Source organism: Anolis carolinensis, chromosome 4 (assembly GCF_035594765.1).
Source record: "Anolis carolinensis isolate JA03-04 chromosome 4, rAnoCar3.1.pri, whole genome shotgun sequence".
In the NCBI taxonomy this organism is placed as follows: domain Eukaryota; kingdom Metazoa; phylum Chordata; class Lepidosauria; order Squamata; family Dactyloidae; genus Anolis; species Anolis carolinensis.
Window position 1 is genome coordinate 162,256,906 of NC_085844.1, and position 22,784 is coordinate 162,279,689.

Here is a 22,784-nt window from a genome sequence, read left to right on the forward strand (position 1 = left end):
TCTTCTGGGACTCTATTTATTAAATCTAGTCCCTGAAATCTATTCTTCACCTCCACTGCATATTCACTGGGAATATTTGTGAGATCATATCTAATTGGTCTGTGTATTTTCCCCATTCTCTTTAGTCTGATTCTAAATTTTGTAATAAGAAGTTCATGATCTGAACTACAGTCACTTCCTAACCACCAATGCAAAAAGCATGTCTCCCTACATAGAACCACTCTAAGATGTTTTAGGTCTCCATAAGATTCAGATTTGATATCTGATGAAAGATGTCTCTGCTAATAATAATGACATGTTTCCAAAAATGAAAGAAATATACTAGGAATTCAAATAAAGCTTCTATAATCAAAGTTAATTGGGTGCCATGAAGAGCTAGGTAGCTCCAAAATCCCTGTGGCTGTAATATAATGGGGTTACCATTGTCAAAATTGATAGTTTGGCTTTGGATAATCAACCGTATTAAAAATTAAATAGGTAGTTGAGGACATTCTGCAACAGTCAGCATCCAGTACAGTCAAAAAAGAGGAATATGTACAGGAGAATGAATAGTTTGCTTTAATCTTTATTTTATAAAAAATCAAATTTGTTTCTCTCATTGATGGAATGTTTTCTATCATCGCAAAGGAAGCAAGCTGACTCTTCCCCAGAATCTTTTCCCAAAGTGTTGAGCAAAGGAACAAACAGCATAGAGGTCTTTCAGTGGTCTCTACAGATGTCAGTCCCATCTTAATGTATGGGAATGTTCAGCAATTGCTCAAGGGCTCTACCAGTACAGGCATCCCATACTAACCTTTGCACAGACCAGAACATAACACTTATTTGCCGATCATCCACCCCAGTATTCAAATCTCCTGCTAACTTAGTAGAGTACAAAAATATGCCTTCTAGCAAAACATTAGCATGTCTGCATTCATAAGAGAAATTTTACCATTTTTAATGCTTCCAATGTTTTTGAAACAGAACATTGTAATGGATTCGCATGAGGCAATTAACAGCTGGGGGCAACAGTTTCTGACAGTGTGCATTTCCATGATCAGAAGCAGATCCTCTGCTGTTTGTGTTCCAAAAATTTTGTTTGTCTGGTGAAGGTTTAGAAGAGGTTGTAAAAAAGTGAAGTGAGGAAAACCTGTAGATTGATTATGTGGTACCAATAAATATATCTTTGTTTATAGATATTTTACATTTTATATTCCAGTGAGTGACTGTGTAGGCAGAGTCCATTGCACTGCTTCTCCCAGGCACCTATAATGCTCTTAAGATAGCTCTGAGTGACATCATTGTTCTTCATCCAGCTATAGAAAAACAGATATTTGTTTGCTTCTCCCTCCCCTCGCCTCTCTTTAGCTGCAGCAAGGAGTAGGTGAGTGGATTTTGGTTGTGCACTCTAGAATAATAGACTTGGAAGATACCACAAGGTCCAACCGGATATATAGGTAGCATATTCAATTTTTGAACAATTCTTAACATCAGGAAGTTTCTCCCATTGTATAAGTGGAATCTCTTTTCCTTAGTTGTTGGTGGAGAACTCTGACTTCTGTAATAAGAAAACGAGTAATTTGTGAAGGTGACTTCTGTAATAAGAAACCGAGTAATTTGTGAAGGTGACTTCTGTAATAAGAAACCGAGTAATTTGTGAAGGTGTAAGTTTAATCCATCTTCTCATCTTCCGGACATCAGAACATTAGAAAATTCTCACCCTCAGAACATTAGAAAAGGGAATCTTTATGAAATGGCAGTTGTTTGACAATCATTTAAATACATAATAAACCTTCTTGAAAATTATTGTTAAAAGTTTATCATAAAGCTTAGAGAAGACATCATATCTCCAACATGACTATTCATGTATTCCATAAAAAAGAACACAGTACTTGGCAAACAGTTTCGTGATTATCATCTGTATATATTCTTACGATAGAAACAATTATACCCAGTGAATGAGTGGTTGTGAAATGTTGACAGATTTTGGTGATAGAGGAAATGATCTGTTATAAAGATATTTGAAGAGAAGCGCTCTGCACTTTGGGACAGAAGGAAACCTTTGTTATCTTGGAATAGAAGAAAAACTCATATAGAATTGCACCAGGAAGTGTTAAATGTCATTTTAGCCCCTTTTCCCCAAAGAAGCTGCTAATTTTAAATATATCTCTTTGTGGCCAAATGGCTAACATGGCAGACATTTATAGAGATTGCTGGGCATAGCCTCAGTAAATTCTTAAATGGTAGATCAGGAAATCTTATCAAAACCAGCCACGGATTGTTAGTTCCTATGCACAGAGTGAAAAGAGCAGTGGATCAATCAAACAAAGAAACCAACCAACCCAAAACTCTCAACTGAAGAGGATAAAACTCTCCATACCAGAACGGAGCAAATCAAGAATGGCTGATCTCCCTAAACCTATCTTTTTCTGGGTTATTGGAGAAACCGAGAGAACCTAGTAAAAGGTTTACAGCAAGATTGGTCATCAGCTTTGGCGCCCATGGATTCTAAACTTTCAGTTCTTACCAGATATATTCATGATATTGAGTATAGTGTTAACACTCTTCTCACAAAGGTAGAATTCCAAAATTGAAAGAATCTAACACCTTCCTTCAAAACAAGATCAAAGGTCAACACCAAGGATAGGTAAAGGTCCCTGACATTATATCTAGTTGTGTCCATCTCCATTTCTAAGCCAAAGAGCCAGCGTTGTCTGTAGACACCTCCAAGGTCATGTGGCCGAAATGACTGCATGGAGCGCCGTTACCTTCCCACTGGAGCGGTACCTGTTGATCTACTCACATTTGCATGTTTTCGCACTGCTAGATTGGCAGAAACTGGGGCTAACAGCACAAACTCACCCCACAAAATATAAAATTCACAGTATGAAATAGGTAAAAACAACAGTACAATAAAACAAGGCATTATAATAGTAGTTTGTAATATCAACCAACCACCAAGCACAATTTCTATTGTCTTCATGGGAGGGGAGACTAAGACAGCAATACAAAATAGGCAATGGTTAAAGTGCATTAAAAATAGGGACCTAATAATATCATCTGGAGCAAGAGCTGAATTAACAAATGACTGTCTCGCCAAAAGCCGAACGGAACATTCAAGTCTTCAATTGTTTCCTGAAGTGAATAGGGAGGGAGCTAACCTAATCTGCCTGAGGAGGGAGTTCCAAAGCCGGGGGGGCACAGCCGAGAAGGCCCTCTCTTTCATCCCCACCAGTCATAACGGTGAGGAATAAATAAAACTTGTCTGGAAAACACTGACATTGAATGTATAAATGGATCATCGAGTATGTCTTGACTAAATTCTCAGCTATACAGGACCTGAATTATGGGACACAAAGTCGGATTTTTCATAGCCTTGCTTCAGAAGAAGAAACATGGTTTTAAACCATGTGCATCCTTACATCTTATTGCAGGGATTGAATATAAATGAAATTCTTTATGCTAATTGAAAATGAAAAATGTTAACATCATTGCACTGTGTTGTAACCAAGGGGTGTGAAGCACAGGTTTCTTCCAGCAATGACATCAAGGCTTCACCTGAGTCCTTCTGAGGGACTGGAAAAATAAAGGGAGAATTAAGGGCAAGAAAGTCATTTATCTTTACTCATTCAAAATATGTGGATTTTGACTTTGTGCTGAAAGCTCTTCAGGGTGACTGATAAGAGTCAACAATTAAAAACAATAACACAAAAAATAGAGCAAAACATTATTAAAAGCTGTAGAGAGAAAGAAAGCTCCATACAGTGGGAGAGGGAGAAACAAATGCTCATATATTCAGCAGCTTCAGACGTGCTCTGTGAGAACAAGACCTTTGCTCCTGTAAGGTTGTGGCCTGCTGTGCAATTTTTCCTCTGCAAATCTCTAATCTCAAGTATCAAGACATATCTGCTGCTCAGAAGGCAGTGTATTTACCTTTCCCAATTATTATTTTTTTCTTTTTGTTGCCTTAGTCTTTTTTCTTTTCCTTCCTTTATCTATAATGTGCATTTGAAAGCTCCACTGCTGGGCTTTGAACAGATTACTTGCATGCTCTTGAATTCAAATATGAAAAGCATGCCTTTTCGCCTGGCCTGCCTTGAAATTTCAACAGCCAGGAGAGGGGTGGAAGCTGTGGCGAGAGGGATGACAAGATGTAAAACCTTCCACCGAGGTCACCTTATAAATATTTATTCCTATAAATTTCTTTAAAGAAATTAAATTATGTGTTCTATAGAAAATAGACGAGAAAGGCTTTTAGTGTCACTGACTGCAAATTGAAGTCATTTGTCTAGGAGGGTCAGGTGCCACTTTATGGTGAGGATTTGTCTGAGATCCAAGGAGAAAGATTGATAGCACAAAGAGATGGATGAAATGAGCAAGGCAATATGCATATGAAGTTCTGGGTTAATTAGGAAAATTTAAAACTGAAAGTTTCCTTTGTGTGAAGTAAGAGCTGTTACTTTCAGTACGGGGTTGTGCTGGCAGCCTTGTATATTTAGGCTTGATGCCTTGCGATATTTTAGTGGGAAATGAGTGTCTGTGAATACCAATGAGGCGAGTGATCAGTGCTGCATACATTTTATTGTTAATGAGAGTTGCTTAGCCATTTTTAAGGTGAATATACATTCTTTTGTTGGCAGCTCTTTTCTCATTAAAGCATACCACAAGCTATTTGCATTTTTCATTGCCTGAAATACATTCTTTTAACCAAAACAACATTTCACTTAATCACCTTCCTTTTGCAACAGTTCCATACTTTTTGCTCCAGTAACAACCAGATCTCTAACAGATTTGATGAACTACCTGAGATTGTGAACTATTGCCATTTATATATTTTGCCTTCCACATCACAGAAGAAAGTAATTGTATCCTTTCCTTTGTACAGTTCAGCGCATGTCAACATAAATGCATTTAAATCAAAATAAACAGTAATATTTATTTTGGATCTTCCATGCTTTTGAGAGAGGATATGTCTAACTTCTCACATTTGAAAGGAACCTTTGAAGAAATGTGACAGCACCCATATTGTTTGAAAAAAGGATAACTAGAATGCTTCCTCATTTTCTCTAAACAGGACAGAAATATTTTTTAAATTATATTATACAACATTTAAGTATGCTGCATTTGAAAATGAAGGCTTACTTACTTAGGTGATCCCTCGTTGTTCGATCCAAGATTGTTGACCTTCCAAGTGTAGTGTCTTGGCAGTGGATATGTACGTGACTGTGGAGCCCTATTCTTGACCCGCATGTTCTTCCACAGTGAGGGCATCGGTTTTCAGGTCGAAGGCAGTCCCAGTCAGGGTTGGCTTGACACGCCTTCCTCTTAGCACATTTCTCCCTTTCACCCTCTATTCGTGCCTCTTCAAATTCCACAGCAAATTTCACAGCTGACCTCCAGTTAGAGCGCTCAAGGGCCAGGGCTTCACAGTTCTCGGTGTCTATGCCACAGTTTTTAAGGTTAGCTTTAAGCCCATCTTTACATTTCTTTTCCTGTCCACCAATATTCTGTTTTTCATTCTTGAGTTGGGAGTATAGTAACTGATTTGGGAGATGGTGATCAGGCATTCGGACAACATGGCCAGTCCAGTTGATGGCGTAAGAGCATCACTTCAATGCTGATGGTCTTTTCTTCTTCAAGCACGCTGACATTTGTCTGCCTGTCTTCCCAAGAGATTTGCAGGAGTTTTCAAAGGCAACACTGATAGAATCGTTCCAGAAGATGAGTGTGCCATCTGTGACGTTTCACAGACATATACAGGATTGAATCAGTAGGCCAGTAGAACTGGTTGTACAGTACTATCATATAGTAACATGATTGAAATGTGATACTAACCATGGAATAACCCCCACTGAATACTGTAGGATTTGATTCAGAGTTAAAGATGCTTAATTTTTCATTTTTCTTCCATTTTACTTTATGGAAACACTTTCCTTTATGCTGATTGTAATGAATATTAACATTTTATTTTCATTTCGCAGAAACCAAAACAGAAGGACTGGCATCCTCCAGGAGGCTTCATTTTAGGTCTCTGGGCACTCATTATCATGGTTTTCTTCAAAAGCTATGGAATCAAGCACATGAAACATATCTTCTAGAACAGCAACACAACAAAATGCCTCCACTGAACTGCATCCTTGTGTTAAAAATGCATTTTAATGGATAAAGAATGTTGAAATCTTCTACCTGAAAGCTCTTATCATGTTGAATTTGGATTCTGCTCATCTTGGATAATTGTTTAATACTTGTTTAGATTTCAAGTTCAGAAGAATTCAGAAATTGTATGTTAAGATTTATCCTAGAAGATGTAATGAAAATATGTGAGGTCTTATTCTCTAATACTGCACATGAGGGCCATTGGTTGAGGCTGTTTGAATGTGCAGATTGGTGTGGAAGAATCCAAGCTTTGTAAAAGTATGTTAAATGTTCCAAGAAAATAATATGTTTCTTTGCAACTATTACTACTAGTACTTACCATGACTACTTATAAAATAGTTTACTCCATCAATGAAATGAAGGTCTAGACAATCTGCAGAACCTTATTTAAGATGTCATTTTATCAATACAAACTTAAGTCACTTTGCGGACTTCTGCCGTGACATATTGAACACTTGCTCAACAGAAACAAAAATACTGTAGAGAATATTGATCTCCTCTGTTAAATACAGCCCTTTTAGATCAATCCTTTTACCTAGGGCAATTTTGTTTCTTGGATTCCATGAATCATTTAGAACTGAAAATGACAAAGGACCCAAACAGTGACCTACCTGAATGTGTTTGATGAACATGCCCACTAGTAGCTTGGAAATATGGAGTCTTCATGTTTAGCCATACTCTTAATTTTTCCAAATTCACATTATGGCCTGAAATGAATTTGGATATATGAGATTAGCCATGTTCTAATATCCTGGCTGTGTGCATAGAAGAACATTTGATAAGTAATTTCTATATACTTTCTGTTGCATAATTTATTTGTTTTTGGAATTTGGCTTTTGAAGAATTAAATCTTTTTCCAGTGAAAATAAAGGTATGAATAAAAATGTCTTGCCTCAAAATAGGTATACTGGGCTTATAATAACCCATAGCTACAAATGTGATAACGTGTATCAGATTTGAACTTACATAGAATGATCAAATGATAGAAGATAGCCCACATATTATGCAATCTACAGTACACACTTCAGGTATATGTAATGAATGTACCCTGTATTCAGTAAATCTTTCTGTCCCAGTAACCCATCCTCTTTTGTGGGGTGAAACTAAAATGCACAAAATGGCCTTCACTTCTGACATTGATTCTTACCTGTGAGGATTGAATACGATGCTGTTGAAAGATCCAGAGTCGTACAGAGGAGTTGGTGAATTGTGTAGATAAAAGCTGACATCTACTGCTTACTTGTATTTATGAACCATTGAAGACTTCCCTTCACAGAATGGCTTTTTCAGATATAGCATACCACTGAAGCATCCTCTCTACTGATAAGTGAAGTGGTGTTCCTCTATCTTCATTTCTTGGTAATGTATACATGGATTGCTACAGTTCGATAAAATTGTACCCACAATTATTTAATTATAGTACATAGAATCATAGAATAATGGAGTTGGAAGAGACTTCATGGGCCATCTAGTCAAACCCCCTGCCAAGAAGCAGGAAATTGCATTCAAAGATGGCCATCCAGCCTCTGCTTAAAAGCCTCCAAAGAAGGAGCCTCCATCACAGTCCAGGGCAGAGAGTTCCACTGCCGAATGGCTCTCACAGTGAGGACGTTCTTCCTGATGTTCAGGTGAACATCAGGAACATGGAAATAGAGTCTTCTATTGAATTAAAAGTATGCATGGCATGGGCTGAGATCCTGCATCACATTAGCTGATAGTAATGTTCTGACAGGTATAGCTACACGTTGCTCTGTTGCCCTGCACATTCAGTTGTTCTTCCATTATTACCCATAGCAACTAAATGGTCATCTGACTGCTTGTTCTTTTTTCTCTATTAAATAGTTGTGGAGCTATTAAATAATTGTGGAGCCAGAAAACAGGTCTGTGGCTCAAGAGGGGAGTTGGAGGTGTTGAGTTTCTCCATCCAGTATGACCATATAGGTTACAGAAGTACAAGCTGGGTTTAGAAAAGGCAGAGGAACTAGAGACCAAATTGGAGGAAGGTAGGGAGCTTCAGAAAAACATCTATTTCTGTTTTATTGACAATTGTAAAGCCTTTGACTTTGTGGATCATAATAAATTGTGGAAAATTCTTGGTGATATGGAGATACCAAGTCACCTTGTCTGTCTTCTGAGGAATCAGTATAACGACCAAGTAGCAATAGTAAGAACAGACCATGGATCAACAGACTGGTTCAAGATTGGGAAGGAGTACAGCAGGGCTATATACTCTCACCCTACCTATTCAACTTGTATGCAGAACACATCATGCAACGCGCGGTGCTTGATGAATCCAAGGCTGGAGTTAAAACTGCTAGAAGAAACATTAACAACCTTAAATAGGCAAATGATACCATTTGGCTGAAAGCGAGGAGGAGCTGAAGAGCCTTTTAACCAAGCTCAAAGAACAAAATTCAAAAGCTGGGTTGAAGTTAAACATAAAAAAACCAAGATTATGGCAACCAGACTGATTGATAACTGGCAAACAGAGGGAGAAAACGTGGAGGCAGTGACAGACTTTATATTTCTAGGCACGAAGATTACTGCAGACGCAGACTGCAGCCGGGAAATGAGAAGACGTTTACTTCTTGGGATGAGAGCAATGACCAATCTTGATAAAATAGTGAAGAGTAGAGACATCACGCTGGCAACAAAGGTCCACATAGTTAAAGCAATGGGATTCCCCTTAGTGACCTATGGATGCGAGAACTGGACCATAAGGAAGGCTGAGTGAAGGATAGACACTTTTGAACTGTGGTGTTGGAGGAAAATTCTGAGAGTCCCCTGGACCGCAAGAAGGGCAAAGATGTATGGATGGTATCCTTGAAGTGACTGGCTTGACCTTGAAGGAGCTGGGGGTGGCCACAGCTGACAGGGAGCTCTGGCGTGGGCTGGCTCATGAGGTCACGAAGAGTTGGAGGTGACTGAACGAATAAACAACAAACAAACAAACAAACACAGGTGTAACCTTCAGTAATGGGATCCAATCCATAGGCTTTAATATTTCTTTAGTGTAAAATAATCCATCCTTTTACATGTAGAGGCCGTTATGATGTTGTTAGTTTTGTGAATGAGGTATGTGACCCTAAATTCTATAAAAACTGCTACCTTACACTCCAATGCTTTAAAATAGAATGGTAGCCAGAAATGGTTAGAAGGGTGTTCACTGAATTCTTCTTTAAAGGATCTTATATGAAGCATTCCTTGTTTCAGGTAACTGTTTTTCTACTTCACATTCTCTCATCTTCTATCAAACTATCATGTTCTTAAATGTAATGATAAATGTAATTTATGAATAGAAACAGTCACATTGAAAAAGATAGCGAAGCTAAAAATAACAGATTCATTTTCTGTTTCAATTATCATTCCCACTTTTTAGACCTCATAAAGGCCTCCTGTTTGCCCTAAAATCTATCCTGACTAGAAGCAGAAGACTTTGGGTGGATTCCGGGGAGACGCAGAGATACAAGTCAAGACATCCTTCTGAAAAGATAATCTGCTTAGGGAAAAGAGGCAATTAGGTGGGTTATTAAAATGCAATTTATGAAACGGAAAAGGCAGTAAGTATGCCGGCAAAGCTGATTAACAGAGGTGAGGAAAGCAATTAGATTGAAATGCAGCAATCCATGCTCAATGAATTTGAATATAAGATTTCTTCATGCACTGAGTGTGGAAAGCAATTGGATTGCAACATCCACTATCTCTTCAGATTCCAGCAGTGTCTAGCTGCTTAATAGTGAGGGACATCTTACAACCTGTTCAGGAAAACTATGACAAAGTATGTCAAAGGACAACCACGTAGCAGAGCTGTGGTGGTGGAGAAGGAAACTGGTTCAGATTTCTCTATTTTTTTGAGTCATCAGTTCATTACTCATTTAGGCACAGAGAACCTCGAAGGAGACTGGATTGGAAGAAATGCAAGATTTAGTAGAATGTTTCTATTCTGGAATTTAAAAAATAAACTAGTAATAAAATTGATAATTTGTCTTCATGGTCTATGTGACTCACATGTATATAGACCTCATGAACTAATTCACAAGGTTTTTTTAAGACCAGGGTTGATAATATTGGACCACTAGACAGAATAATCAATGATGAAGAATATTTAGAGCAATAATCCAACATCTGGGAGCTTCAAGATTTCTATTCATGTTCTGTATATATAAAACTGAGAAAGACGTTAGTGGTTTAGATTGTATTTTCATTTCACAAGTTCTTCTCTCTAGTGTTGTTTTTTCTGATATCAGTGAAATTCCAGAAAGCTGTCATTAGATTTGTTGTATCATTATTTTTCCAGAAGGTAGAATTCACAACTCCAGGATATGAGTAAATGTGCTGGAATATTCGGTTAAATATTTCAATGATGAAAGTATATTTGACAGTGACATTATACAATGGAATTAATTATTTTGTGGGATGGTGAGTTTCCTTCATTGAAAGTTTTTCAGCGGATGCAAGACAACCATTCCTTGCCTGGAGTGTCGACATTTAGCAGAGGAATGTGTCGGATAGCCTGTAAGATCACCAGCTGAGATTCTGTGATCGTCTGACAAAAATCTTTTCTTTTCATCATATCCCCCAAACCTATTGGGGAATTCATTTCATGCATCCTGAATGTCATACCACAGCACAGAAAAGTTCCTTTTGAATGACAGTAACCAAACTTTGTAATTCAAAAAAGTTAAAAGTGGACAAAACTCTGCCATATATATGTACACCCCTTCCAGTACTCTCTTATGTTTTAATCGCATGAGGTCAAAATAGCTCTAAAACATAATTCATACAAAAGAATCTGTGCATAGTGTAGTGAAGTTTTATTATGATTATTGTCCTTGAAGCTTTTATTACACTAATAGGCACTTATGGGATCTAATTTCTTTTACATGAATGTAATGCTGAGTTTCCAGAAAGGTACTTTGGGGAGGGTTCAGCAGAAAAAACATACTACAGTGACCTTCTGTGTTTCAAGGTACCTCTTTGTGTTTACTTTCTCAGCCTATTGCTTTTGTTTACCTTGATTCCAAAAAGCTCACATTATACATCTCTCCTGTGCTTTTACATTAATACATAAAGTAATTCACAAAGATGTTTTCAGTACTGTGCTGTGATGATAGAAGCGTGGGCTATCTATCCAGAAAAGCCAGCATATTTAATAAAAACATTGATGAAAGCTGAGGAAAGAAAAGACCATGTAGCAAAGGAAATATTCATGTCTCACAATCAGGATATTTATTTTTATTTATTTACAGTATTTATATTCAGGATATAGCCCACTTTTCCCTTTTCTACTGTCATGTCGTTTACAGATCTGACACAAGATCAGTGAAAACAGACAGTGTGCCAATGTACTTCACAGGCATAATACTTTCACCACCTTTTCTCTGTAGAGAAGTTGCCCACATTTCTAAAGAATAAACTCCATCCTTCATGGCAATAATTTGCATTTTCAAGGATGAAATCACTATGTGAAATGGACTCTGAATTCTCTTGTCATAACTTACCACATGCACACACAATCCAGATAAGGAGGCAGATAGTGGAATTCTTTTAAAGTCCAATGAGATGGGGGCTGAGGCAGTGGGGGACCCTGCTCTCTAGCAGTAGTTGGTAGGGGATGCAGGTGCTGAAAGTGACAGGCCTCCATCCTTCACTTAGTGATGGGGAAAATATAATGCACAGTGCCAATTAAGTAATAGACACTGACTTAATTATGCACAAATGAGGGGCCTGTGGCTTTTGTGGAACTGATCATAAACATCAAGGCAGTTCTCGCTGTATTGGCAACTATTATCTAGTTACCAGATGGAACTGTCTCATGTTCATGTTTTGTCTTGACCTGGACCTGGCTATGTTTTGGACCAGTGGTTCCCAAACTTATTTGGCCTGCCGCCCCCTTTCCAGAAAAAATATGACTCAGCGCCCCCTGGAACGGGGGGCCTGGCTTAGAGGGGTGGGCATGGCTCCTGCTCAAGAGGGTGGGGCTGAGCCTCTCCCCTAGTCCAAGATGCAGGGCTGCGAGGGGAGGTGGGTGGGGCCACAAATGGGTGGCTAGGACTGGGATGGGCGGAGTTACGAGCTCTGAGGCAGGGTTGAGCTTCTATCCCTGTCCTGCGGTGCCTGCCAGGACACAGAAGGCAGGGCTAGAGGAGGGGGCGGGGCCTCTTTCCAAGTGCCTGACGGGGCTGAACCTCTATACCCCGCCCCCGTGTGCTAACAAGCACCTCGGGAGGTATACAGAGGCTCAGCCTTGTCTTGCACTCTTGGGAAGAGGCCCCGCCCCCACCCCTACCCCCACCCTTTAGTCCTAAAAAGCCTCTCAGGAAAAGTATAGAGGCTCAGCCCTGTCTCGGGCTCTTGGAAGGAAGCCCTGTCCCCTTCCCTAGCTCCGCCCTCTGCGTCCCAACAAGTGCCTCAGGAGAGGTATAGATTCTCAGCCCTGTCTCGGGCTTTTGGGAAGAAGCCACGCCCACTCCTCTAGCTCCACCCCCTGTGTGTCCTAACAGGCGCCTCAGGTGCTCAGCCCTGTCTCTGGCACTTGGGAAGAGGCCCTGTCCCGTGTCCTAATAGGTGCCATCACCCCCCCCCCTGGATTGCTCCAGTGCCCACTGGGGGTGGTAGCACCCACTTTAGGAATCACTGTTTTGGACTATTGTGTTTATTTCCTGATGGCTTGTAAACCTGGACTGCTGACTTGCTGATATGACTTCTGGACTGTTGACCACCCTTGAACTTTTCCTTGCATCTTGCACAGATAATCTGTGATCAGACCAGACTGGATTCAATAGCTCCTACATTCCAAATGTCACTTGCTGATTCGTTTTCAGGACATCTATATTTCACTATGAATTGCCATATGTGATGACAATGCAATTCACAACTAGCTTCGTTCTCCATGGAACATTATTACCTACCGCCGTCAAAAGTACAAATTCATATTCTGAAGTACATGAATTCGGATGGCCCTGTTAATTTCACAGACCTTAAGAAATAAAAGTCTCTTCAAACATAAAAACAGAGGCCGTTTAACAACACCTAACTTGGCCTGCATGGGTTTATTCTTTTTCTTCAGACCACACATTTCGTTAATGTATTTTTAAAAGATAAAAGACTTGATACAAGTAGGAATAATGTTGGATCATCTGCATTTGCTCATAGTAAACACGAAGTATGTTTATTATGAAGATCAGAAAAGTACTATTCTAGAAGAGATACTTTTATGATATCTCCACACCCATCACAAAGTACTATTGGTATCAGGTTAGAAGAAACACAAGTACAGAAACACCTATCTTTTACAAGAGGAAAATGGGTGGAAGTGGCAAACATACTTCTCCTGTGATGTCATCTTTCCCCCCCTCTTCAGAGCAATAGAATTAATCAGATAATAGCTCAATTACACTGCAGATTCTAATAATAGAAAAACCCCATCATGTCCATTTGGTTTTTCTTTAGGAGAAAAATAACATTTGAGATAGCAGATAAGCATATCAATCTGAATGAGTCCTAGAAGTATAATTTCTGCTAGGTTATGCACATGAAATCTTCAGAAAACAGTAATCCTTTGGGTCCTTTTAACTGAAGGCAGAACATGAGATTTAGACCTCCTGTATCTTACTCTATGAAATGTTGAAGACAGGCCTCTCTGTGCAGCCTGGACTGCTGCAACTGGACTCTTATTTTGTCGCTCTTTAAAATACAGACCCCTAACAAGTGAAACTGTCATGGGACTTGATAAAAGGCCAATCTTATTGTCAGTGCCATTTCCTTATTTAGTACAACACCGCAGCAATTGTGTCTTGCTGCTGTACAAACCTCATAACTCTTGTATTAAACTAATGACTGAATTGCTAAGAGCTAGGCCATTGCAGGAGCACCACTGCAATCTATAATTAAATCTTGCCCAGTGACATTAAAAATGACCTGTAAATCAGCTTAACGACATTAATCAACTTTAGCTATATGGTGCAGGCTGTGGCCCCAGCTGGTATGTGGAGGAATGCTTCCATTGGCACCAGCTTTCATGTGCATCGAATCTGTCCTTGTTTTATGCTTGAAATGGCTCCTTCATTCTTTAATAGTAAACAACTCCTATGTTGATACCTTTAAAGGGTGAAGGAACTAATGCAACCTCCCAGAAGGTTCCACCAAAACACACTGGTACATTATTTTTATGTAAACTCTTTCTAATGGTGGTATCACTTCCACTTCTTTCTCACAGCTTCCCATTTTCTTTTGTGTTCATAATATTCTACTCAGTAGTCAGGAGCAGACATCATCATGACAGCCATTTCCTTTCAAGATGCCCCAGATAAGGGCGGAGAGTGGAGTGTTTTTCAAACGAGTGGATCAATATTTCCCATTTCTGTCACACAACCTTGAAGGCAATGTTTCTACTGGTGTTGAATTTGGAATCTTATAGCAACATTCACTTGATTTCTGTAAATTCTCAAGTTCAGCTCACATAGAAAGAAAAACTTGCATCACCTACAATTGTGTGAATTGTGGCTTTTCTGTGATGAGCCATTTAAAATAACCTGCCCTCTTAATGATGACTTGACTCTTATTTTTAGTGCCAGCGATACGAAAGGATTTTATTGTTTGAATTACTGATGTATGGCAGTGTGCAACAAGTCAAGTAATTCTTGGCAATTACTTTGAACAAGTAATTTGGCTTCTAGCATTTATGAGGTGAAAGGACAAATAACACTGCAAATGAAATCCTCTTTATTCACAAGCCAGATATAATCCCACAAAAACATAATGTGCAACTATCCATATACAGAACTATTAGTGCCATTTAGTCAACTTGGCAAGAACTAGATATTCTCAGTGCATCTCAAAAAAGCTGGCACATTTTATGGCCAGGACCAATTGCTGGCTTTGAGAACAGAACTACACTGCTTCCTACACTTTAAAACACACATGTTGGTTGGTTTGTGGCACAGAATTTACATTTGCCAGCCTTTTAAAAACTGCTACAATTACACACAAATCCTGTATTTACATGCAGTTGGGCTCTACCATCCTCAGGAAAGGCTGCAATCAGACTTCCTTACTTTCCTTGCAATTTCATCTGATCTTGCCTAGACAGATTCATGTCGCTCATCCTCTTTTATATTCACCTTTAAGCAGTGCAGTTCCATGCTTGTCTCACCACTGAGTTCAATGGCACATACTTCCATATAATGCTTTAATGGATCTGTTATGTCCTTTACGATGCCACAGGACTCTCTCTCTCTCTCTCTCTCTCTTTTTTTTGCTGCAACAGACTGACATTTTGGGAAATTGCCATATAAGTATATATAGGATTGCAGCCTTATCTTTTGAAATCTAAACCACTGTCTAGATGGCATGTACAAAGCAACACATCAACTTCTCAGCTCACAGGAAAGTCCAGCTTGCCTAGGTCACCTTTCGATGAGGTAAACCAAGAACCAACTCATAGCTCAGCCCTTGTTAGTTACTCTGAATACCGAAAGACTAAAACCATTGGGATATGGAGAGTCCTCCATATTTCTGTTACATGTGTGCATGATGCCACAGACTATCGTTGTGGTCATCATTCTCTGCTACAGCATCACGTAATGACCTACTCGTTGTCAAATGGCTTGATGCTGAAACACTGCCCGACAATAAAAAATAAAAAAATAAAATACATCACTTCCAGATCAAATATTAATTACATGCTAGATAGAATCATCCTATATTTCAAAGAGAAAAATGTATAAACAAGAAGCTGGGCCTTAAACCAGCAGCAATATAAATCCTCAGTTTTGAAGGGATTATGAAAGATAAATAACCATATCATTGTGAAATAGAAAAATACTGGATTGCATTAAAAACCTTCACTAAGTAAGGAACTGTTAAATGTCACTATGAAAACCCAGTGGCGACGTGCCTTAAAAACATGACGAATTAAAATCTCGAACTATGCTCATAATACCACAGATTTCTTCATCGTTTTCTTCTTCTTAACAAAATCACATACATCTATGTGTGTACAATAGACAGAAGTTAAAATATTTGCTTTAGATACAATTGGATACCAGGCATCCTTTTTCGGTATTCCTTTGCAATAACTTCCTGAATATTGTAGCAAGTTCCACCCGCAAACCCTGTGAACCTTTCATCTCTAGGTTGGCTTGCTGCGATACGGTGTTCAATCCCCTGAAGCCTGCTACAGTAGGTGATTGTGGGCACAGCCTTGTACACTCATTCCTCAGAATGCCAGTTTGATCTTCCCATGATTCAGAGGAAGTGATTCTGGTTTCCAGTCTGGCTGAAAAAAATGAATATCGAAAGTCCGGGCCCAGTTCTCAAACACTCGTTTCTCTGTGATAAAACGATGGTGGCTTCCTTTCCTTCCCCGTTCATGTGAAAGGTACATTGTACATTCATCTGGTCCCAAAGGTTCATAATAATGGTAAGGTACCGAAGGATGTTTAGGATCCCTGCAAAAAGAAAGAGGAAATAGAAGGCAAGCATATTGATTTTACTAATTGTAGCAGGATGCTATCATTTGTAAGAACAAAGTCCTTTTGCTGTTGTTTCATGCACATCTGAATTCACAACATTCAAAAACAATTAAAACAGCCCTGAGACCCTTGTTAAAACACTGCCTATATACAGTTAAGGCCACATTGCATCACTGAGCTTATGAAGCTTGATAGGAGTGAATCTAGGTGGTGTTGAGAAAAGAACCTGCAGAGACATTCAAGGGGGATGAATGGGTTTGTCAAACAGGAAGCTGATCCCAGCTTTTTGATGCAATGCCTCACACTCACATGAAAATCCTGCCAGCATGGCACATAGGATTAAAGCACACCCCTTTGTAACCCCAAGCTATGGTCTGTCAATCAGCCTTTGTTGTATCATTCTCAACTGAAATGGAATTGAATAACAAAGAAAAGAATTTTATTTAACAATACTCACTTTAATATACTTAATATTTGAATATTAAAGCAAAGAAGAATTGTAAGCCTCAACCCCATGCTGTCCTGAGGGTATGTATAATTGAGTATACAGCACAAAGAAGATTTAATCCTAAATGGTGTTAAATTTAGCCATGATTCGACTCAAAACATTTTCCCTCTCCACATTGATTCTTACACACATGCAAAAAGTCTGCAATTAAATTCTGAAAAATAATGACTTGCACTCATACCCTGATTACTGTTCTTTTAGGAGTGTAGTTTTAGAACAATTTGCTGCTGCACTTCACCATTGCATAATATATCCAATTCAAACAAGACAAAACAAAAGTTAGTCTGGCAGAATAGAACATGGACAAGTGACCACTGTGCAAGGGACAACTAATGAATCACTGTTAAAAAGGTCTATGATTGTACCTGCTTGTAAGTTTAAAATATACTGTGATTATATGCAAAATAGTGCAATTATGATAATAGCTTAGGTGTGAGGACAAATTAAAACTAAAATTAAAACACAGAAGTCCATGGCTATTATTCTAGATATCCTACCCTAGGACAGTAAGTACTATCTTCCAGCCTGAACATCACCCCATCCTGACTGCTGCTATGAGCAAAACAGGTCTGTTTTATTGTGTGGGATGCAGCAGACTTACATCTCCCTTTACGGAAACATCCACTACAATAGTGTGAAGCAGGATTGCTGTTGCAATTCCTCATACTGCTCATTGCTCATGGAGGGAGGGTAAGGACATCTGTTTGCTGTGTTATAAAGGTTTTAAATACTCAAATAATGATAATGATCTATTCTATATTCTGTATTTTGTATATGTGTAAACAATCTATATCTACACTGCCTATTTTGTTATGTATGCAAATAATAAAGATCTCCCAGACTCACCCACCCCAACAACATTATCAGCAACAATTGCACCAAGGGAAGAGGTCCTGATTCTGATTGTCACAACCTGTATAGCTGCTGTCAAAGTGGGCTGACGGATGCTGTCTGTAATGTAGATTATGACTACATGTTGAATACAAAGCTGTTATGGATCTATAACTCTAGGCCATGAATCTGTAATATAGATGCCAGTATTCCATTATTGTCTTTCAAAGTGTATATTGTGAAAAGATACTGTTCAATGCCAACCATTCCCAGCTCTCTTCATCTTTCTCCTAAACCCACTTGAAGCAAACAATTAAAGAATATTGGTTGGAATTCAGTATGTGACTAATGGCTATGTAAGTGGACTTGGATCTTTGGGAAATTGAACTGAATAGTGTTGCAATGTCCATATTTAAAGCTATGCAATATAGACTAAAATATCTGAATCACAGCCACTATTTTTTATAATGGGAAAACTGTACCAATGTAATTATCAAGACAGTTTGTTTAAAATACCCAAAATTGAAGTTATAAAGCCAATAATTGCAGTTTGATGCCTCTCTTGTGCTGTTTTTGTACTACTCCAATCTGTTTTTACAGAACATTTTCCTACAAGCTGACAGCATTTGAGCTTCTCGTTTAATGTGACTGACATAACTTTGCCAGCAGTTGATGCTATACAGTTTAATTAGGCATGAAATCCTTAGTAATGTTTGAACCACAGTTGAGCACTTCACCAAACCAATGAAGGATTTCCTTCTTTGACATGTCTGAATTAAGTTTTAAATAAGTGATATGTCTTTAAATATCTGGGGAACGTGTGTCACCTTTCAGCATTTTAAGTCGCTCTACTTCTGTTTATCAAAATAGTTATATTTGTACATCTTTATAGATAGACTGAAGATGCGATTTTTCAAGTTAATTCATTCTCTCTAATTTTCCAAAATCAGACATGAATTGTACACTTAATACCATATATTAGTTTTTAGAACTTATTATATATAACTTTGCTGCAAAATGTCATCCACATCCCACGACGTGGTGTAGAAGACATATAAGAATGCTGCTGCTTCATGTTTCAATACTCTTCCTGCACCATGATTACTAGTACAGCCAAGTGTTTGGGTCTTCAGTCACATTGGTACTAACTTCCATAGTCAGCTGTTGGGATATATAAACCTTAAAATCAGGACTACAACAGTTTATACATTTTATACTACATTTTATACCAATGTAGTACAAAACACCCTGGAAAAAAATATGTCATTGCATGCCTGTCCCCCATTGGCAACAATTAGTGATATGGCACAATAGAGTGAAAATGTATTGTAGTGTACTGTATATTCCAAGGAAGAAAAAACAGAGTCAGGAGATGCTGGTGGATTCCAGATCTGTGGAAAGCTGAATCTTCTAACATGTTTGAGTCTGAATTTTAAAAGCTATTCAAACTGAACTGTCCCCCTCAAATAGTATCAGCACCCCAGATAGTGTCTTTAAAGTTTAGATTAGGAGTCAACTCACAATCCCATTAACATGGAAAGCACTGATTACTTCTGGTGGAGAAACAGCTCTCTTGCTTTTAACATTAGTTCTTCTGACAATTACATGAATAGTGGTGGAAAGGAATTGTATTCTCACAGCTAACTGCAGCCATCCCTGTACAGAAGCAACGTGTTGACATCCTCCTGAAAAATATGTATTTACTGCACAAATAACCAAATGGGACTAATTTTAACTAGCATAAGAATTAATTGTTAGCATCAGTAGTTGAACATAAAAATCTGACTTGTACTGATGATACACCTTCTCCTATCTCAAAAACATAAGATCTGACTCCTCTGTGTTGCAGACCAGATGCCAACCCTCTTCCTAAACACCTTCAAATACAGTTTGAATGAGTTTGAGCATTTCTATCCCTCCACTTTGAATAACCCAGAATAAGAATAGTGTGTTCACTCCCCACTTTACAATTAAAATTTGATGCTACCAAATGAAATGCATGAGCAATTTATATGATGAAGTTGAAAGTCATCCTCATTTATTAATATTAAAACAGATGCTCTTTTACTACTCTGTGATACTGGACATTAATCAGTACTTTGTCAGAGTTAACGTACTTATTAATATCACAGCTGGGAGGCATTTATAGATGGCAGTTTGCAAAATACATTACAATTTTCTGAAGTGGTGCCATGCAACAGTCAGTGCTTCCACTGAGGGTATACACATAGACAGCCGTGTTTACTGTGCCAATAATGGGGGCAGCACAAAAGGGCAACTCAAATGTCTCTTTCGTTTATCTGACCGAGCACAGAATTTGTACAGAAATGTTTGCACCACTCCTGGGAAGAAGCAATTGTGTCATCTATCTGAAGGAAATAAATCTCAACACCTGATTATCATGATTAAACATAGCGGGGGGGCGGGGGGATGCTTGTAGGAGATTTTGGGCTTCTTGGGTAAAGGTAAAGGTTTTCCCCTGACATTAAGCCTAGTTGTGTCCGACTCTGAGGGTTGGTGCACATCTCCATTTCTAAACTGAAGATCCAGCATTGTCCGTAGACACCTCCAAGGTCATGTGGCCAGCATGACTGCATGGAGTACCATTATCTTCCCTCCGGAGCGGTACCTATTGAGCTACTAACATTTACATGTTTTCGAACTGCTAGGTTGGCAGAAGCTGGGGCTAACAGCGGGAGCTCACCCTGCTCCCTAGATTCGAACCGCTGACCTTTTGGTCTGTAAATTCAACAGCTCAGCAGTTTAATCCACTGCGCCACCAGGGGCTCCTTTTGGGCTTCTTAGTTTGTCTAAGAAACACTGCAGCACAGATGTAGGATCCAGATCAGCAGGAGAGTTAGCTGTTGACTATGGAAAGCCAGTTCTCTCCTAGTTTGGGAAATAGCAGAGAATTGCCAACAATGTCAAAAGCCAGCAGATGAGATCTTTCTCTGCGTGCGCCTTAGAACTGGAGACATACGGTAAGTCCACAAAAGCTTATTCTACTTACTCCTCTCAGTTTGTCCCAAAGGTACTACAAGATCCCTTGGCATAGACACATGAAAGAGGGAAATTTTACCTTTAGCTTCCTTAGTGAAGCCTTTGAGGGTTTGCAACCACTGAGGTTATAGTAAACATATGTTCAATTACATTTCATTTGTATTAATTTAAATCTAATGTGTATTTTAATTTTGTTTCAGTGGTTCTAGTATATGTGCTGCCAAAGTGAGCACATATTATGTCAGTGATTCTAATCCCAATATAGTCTTTAGAATTCATGGAATATGGGGTTGAGAGTAAAATCCCTAATCTCTTCTAGCAGTAAAGGTTTGCTGTGGAAATTAAAAAGTTATGCATGGCAAACTGTTTGAAATGGCTGCCTACATGAAATTGTTCTTCTATTCCTCTCCCCACATGGCAGCCTGGCAGCATAAACTCATCTTAAAAGAGCAAAGAATCTATTTATACAATTATTTTCAATGCTCCCCCCTCTCCAGTGCATCAGACTAATTTCATGACCAGTGCAGCATTTTGTTTTAGCTGATAAATATTCAAAGCCTAAGAGGAACTAACAAGATGTGGATTAATTCTTTCACAGTACAAACAAAAACTTTTAATAATTTATGCAACGTAATTAAATGCTGTTTGTTGTTTTCAGAACCCAATCAGGGGACCTGCTAATTAAGAGCTTCAGGAAAACCATAGACATGTTTTATGGATTGTATAAAGAGATTCTGTTGTGCTGAGTTTAGCAAACTAATTGAAAATCCAGATTAAATTTACCTGCAGAAATCTGGTGGCACCATTCCATAGACATCTATCCTGTCACATAGTTCCAATGCGATGCTCATTGTGAACCATCCAGTGCTAAGCCAAGTGTTGGATATCTTCCTGAAAACAAAAACAATTCAATTCTGAGTGTGACAGATAATATTTCAGATAAGTTAACATTGGGGCAGGAGGATTTGTTGTTGTTGGTATTTATTAAAATTCATAGAAAAGGTTATAGCACATTGGGCGGCCAACATTGATTGTACTCCTCCACTATGTAATAGGCTTGACTATGTCCTCTTGGTTGTGAACAAATATATTCAGTAATTGCAGTTTTTATTTTAATAACACAGAAATTGTTATTATTTATCTGAACCTTTTGTTGAATAATAGTCCGCTGCAAGCCATGTGCTTGCATTACTCCCACTGATTAAAGAAAGGGGCAGATTTTGTATCTCTATCTGGTTAGTGGAGGAATTACGAGATGAAAACGTACTTTATGCCTGGAAAGGGCATGCTCAGGATGTAATATATTGATCCTGCAGCAGTACAGCTCAACAATCCCATTGTATTACAATGACAGTTCAAAGTGGCTTAGAATATTATGTCTAAGAATTTTGTAGCTATCAGTGGACAGAAATCAGCAACTCCATCTGTAATAGAGTCCTAGATGCATGTCGGAGTACTGTGAATATTAGTAAGTAGAGACATGGAATTTTATTCTACTCAATGTTTCTGGGACTTTGATGATTCTGCTGCTGCTCAGTCGTTTAGTCGTCTCCGACTCTTCGTGACCTCATGGACTAGTCCACGCCAGAGCTCCGTCGGCCGTCACCGTCCCCAGTTCCCTCAAGGTCAAGCCAGTCACTTCAAGGATACCGTCCATCCATCTTGCCCTTGGTCGGTCTCTCTTCCTTTTTCCTTCCATTTTCCCCAGCATCATTATCTTTTCCAAGCTTTCATGTCTCCTCATGATGTGGCCAAAATACTTCAGCTTTGCCTCTAATATCCTTCCCTCCAGTGAGCAGCCGGGCATTACTTCCTGGAGGATGAACTGGTTGGAT

At 38.8% G+C, this 22,784-nt stretch overlaps 2 protein-coding genes across 2 annotated transcripts in view; one reads left to right on the forward strand and one right to left on the reverse strand.

The window, feature by feature from the left end:
* The window catches only part of pigk (phosphatidylinositol glycan anchor biosynthesis class K), a 176,886-nt gene extending 168,645 nt beyond the window's left edge, over positions 1–8,241 (forward strand). The window contains exon 11 of the mRNA XM_062978131.1: positions 5,961–8,241. Coding sequence (XP_062834201.1) covers positions 5,961–6,077 — 117 coding nt within the window. The 3' untranslated portion in view covers positions 6,078–8,241. The remainder of the gene's footprint in view (positions 1–5,960) is intronic.
* Positions 8,242–14,842: 6,601 nt separating this feature from the next.
* The window catches only part of st6galnac5 (ST6 N-acetylgalactosaminide alpha-2,6-sialyltransferase 5), a 125,008-nt gene continuing 117,066 nt past the window's right edge, over positions 14,843–22,784 (reverse strand). The window contains exons 4-5 of the mRNA XM_008114115.3: positions 21,733–21,840; positions 14,843–16,586 (exon numbers count right to left, since the gene is read on the reverse strand). Of these exons, the coding sequence (XP_008112322.2) occupies positions 16,355–16,586; positions 21,733–21,840 (340 nt within the window). The 3' untranslated portion in view covers positions 14,843–16,354. The remainder of the gene's footprint in view (positions 16,587–21,732; positions 21,841–22,784) is intronic.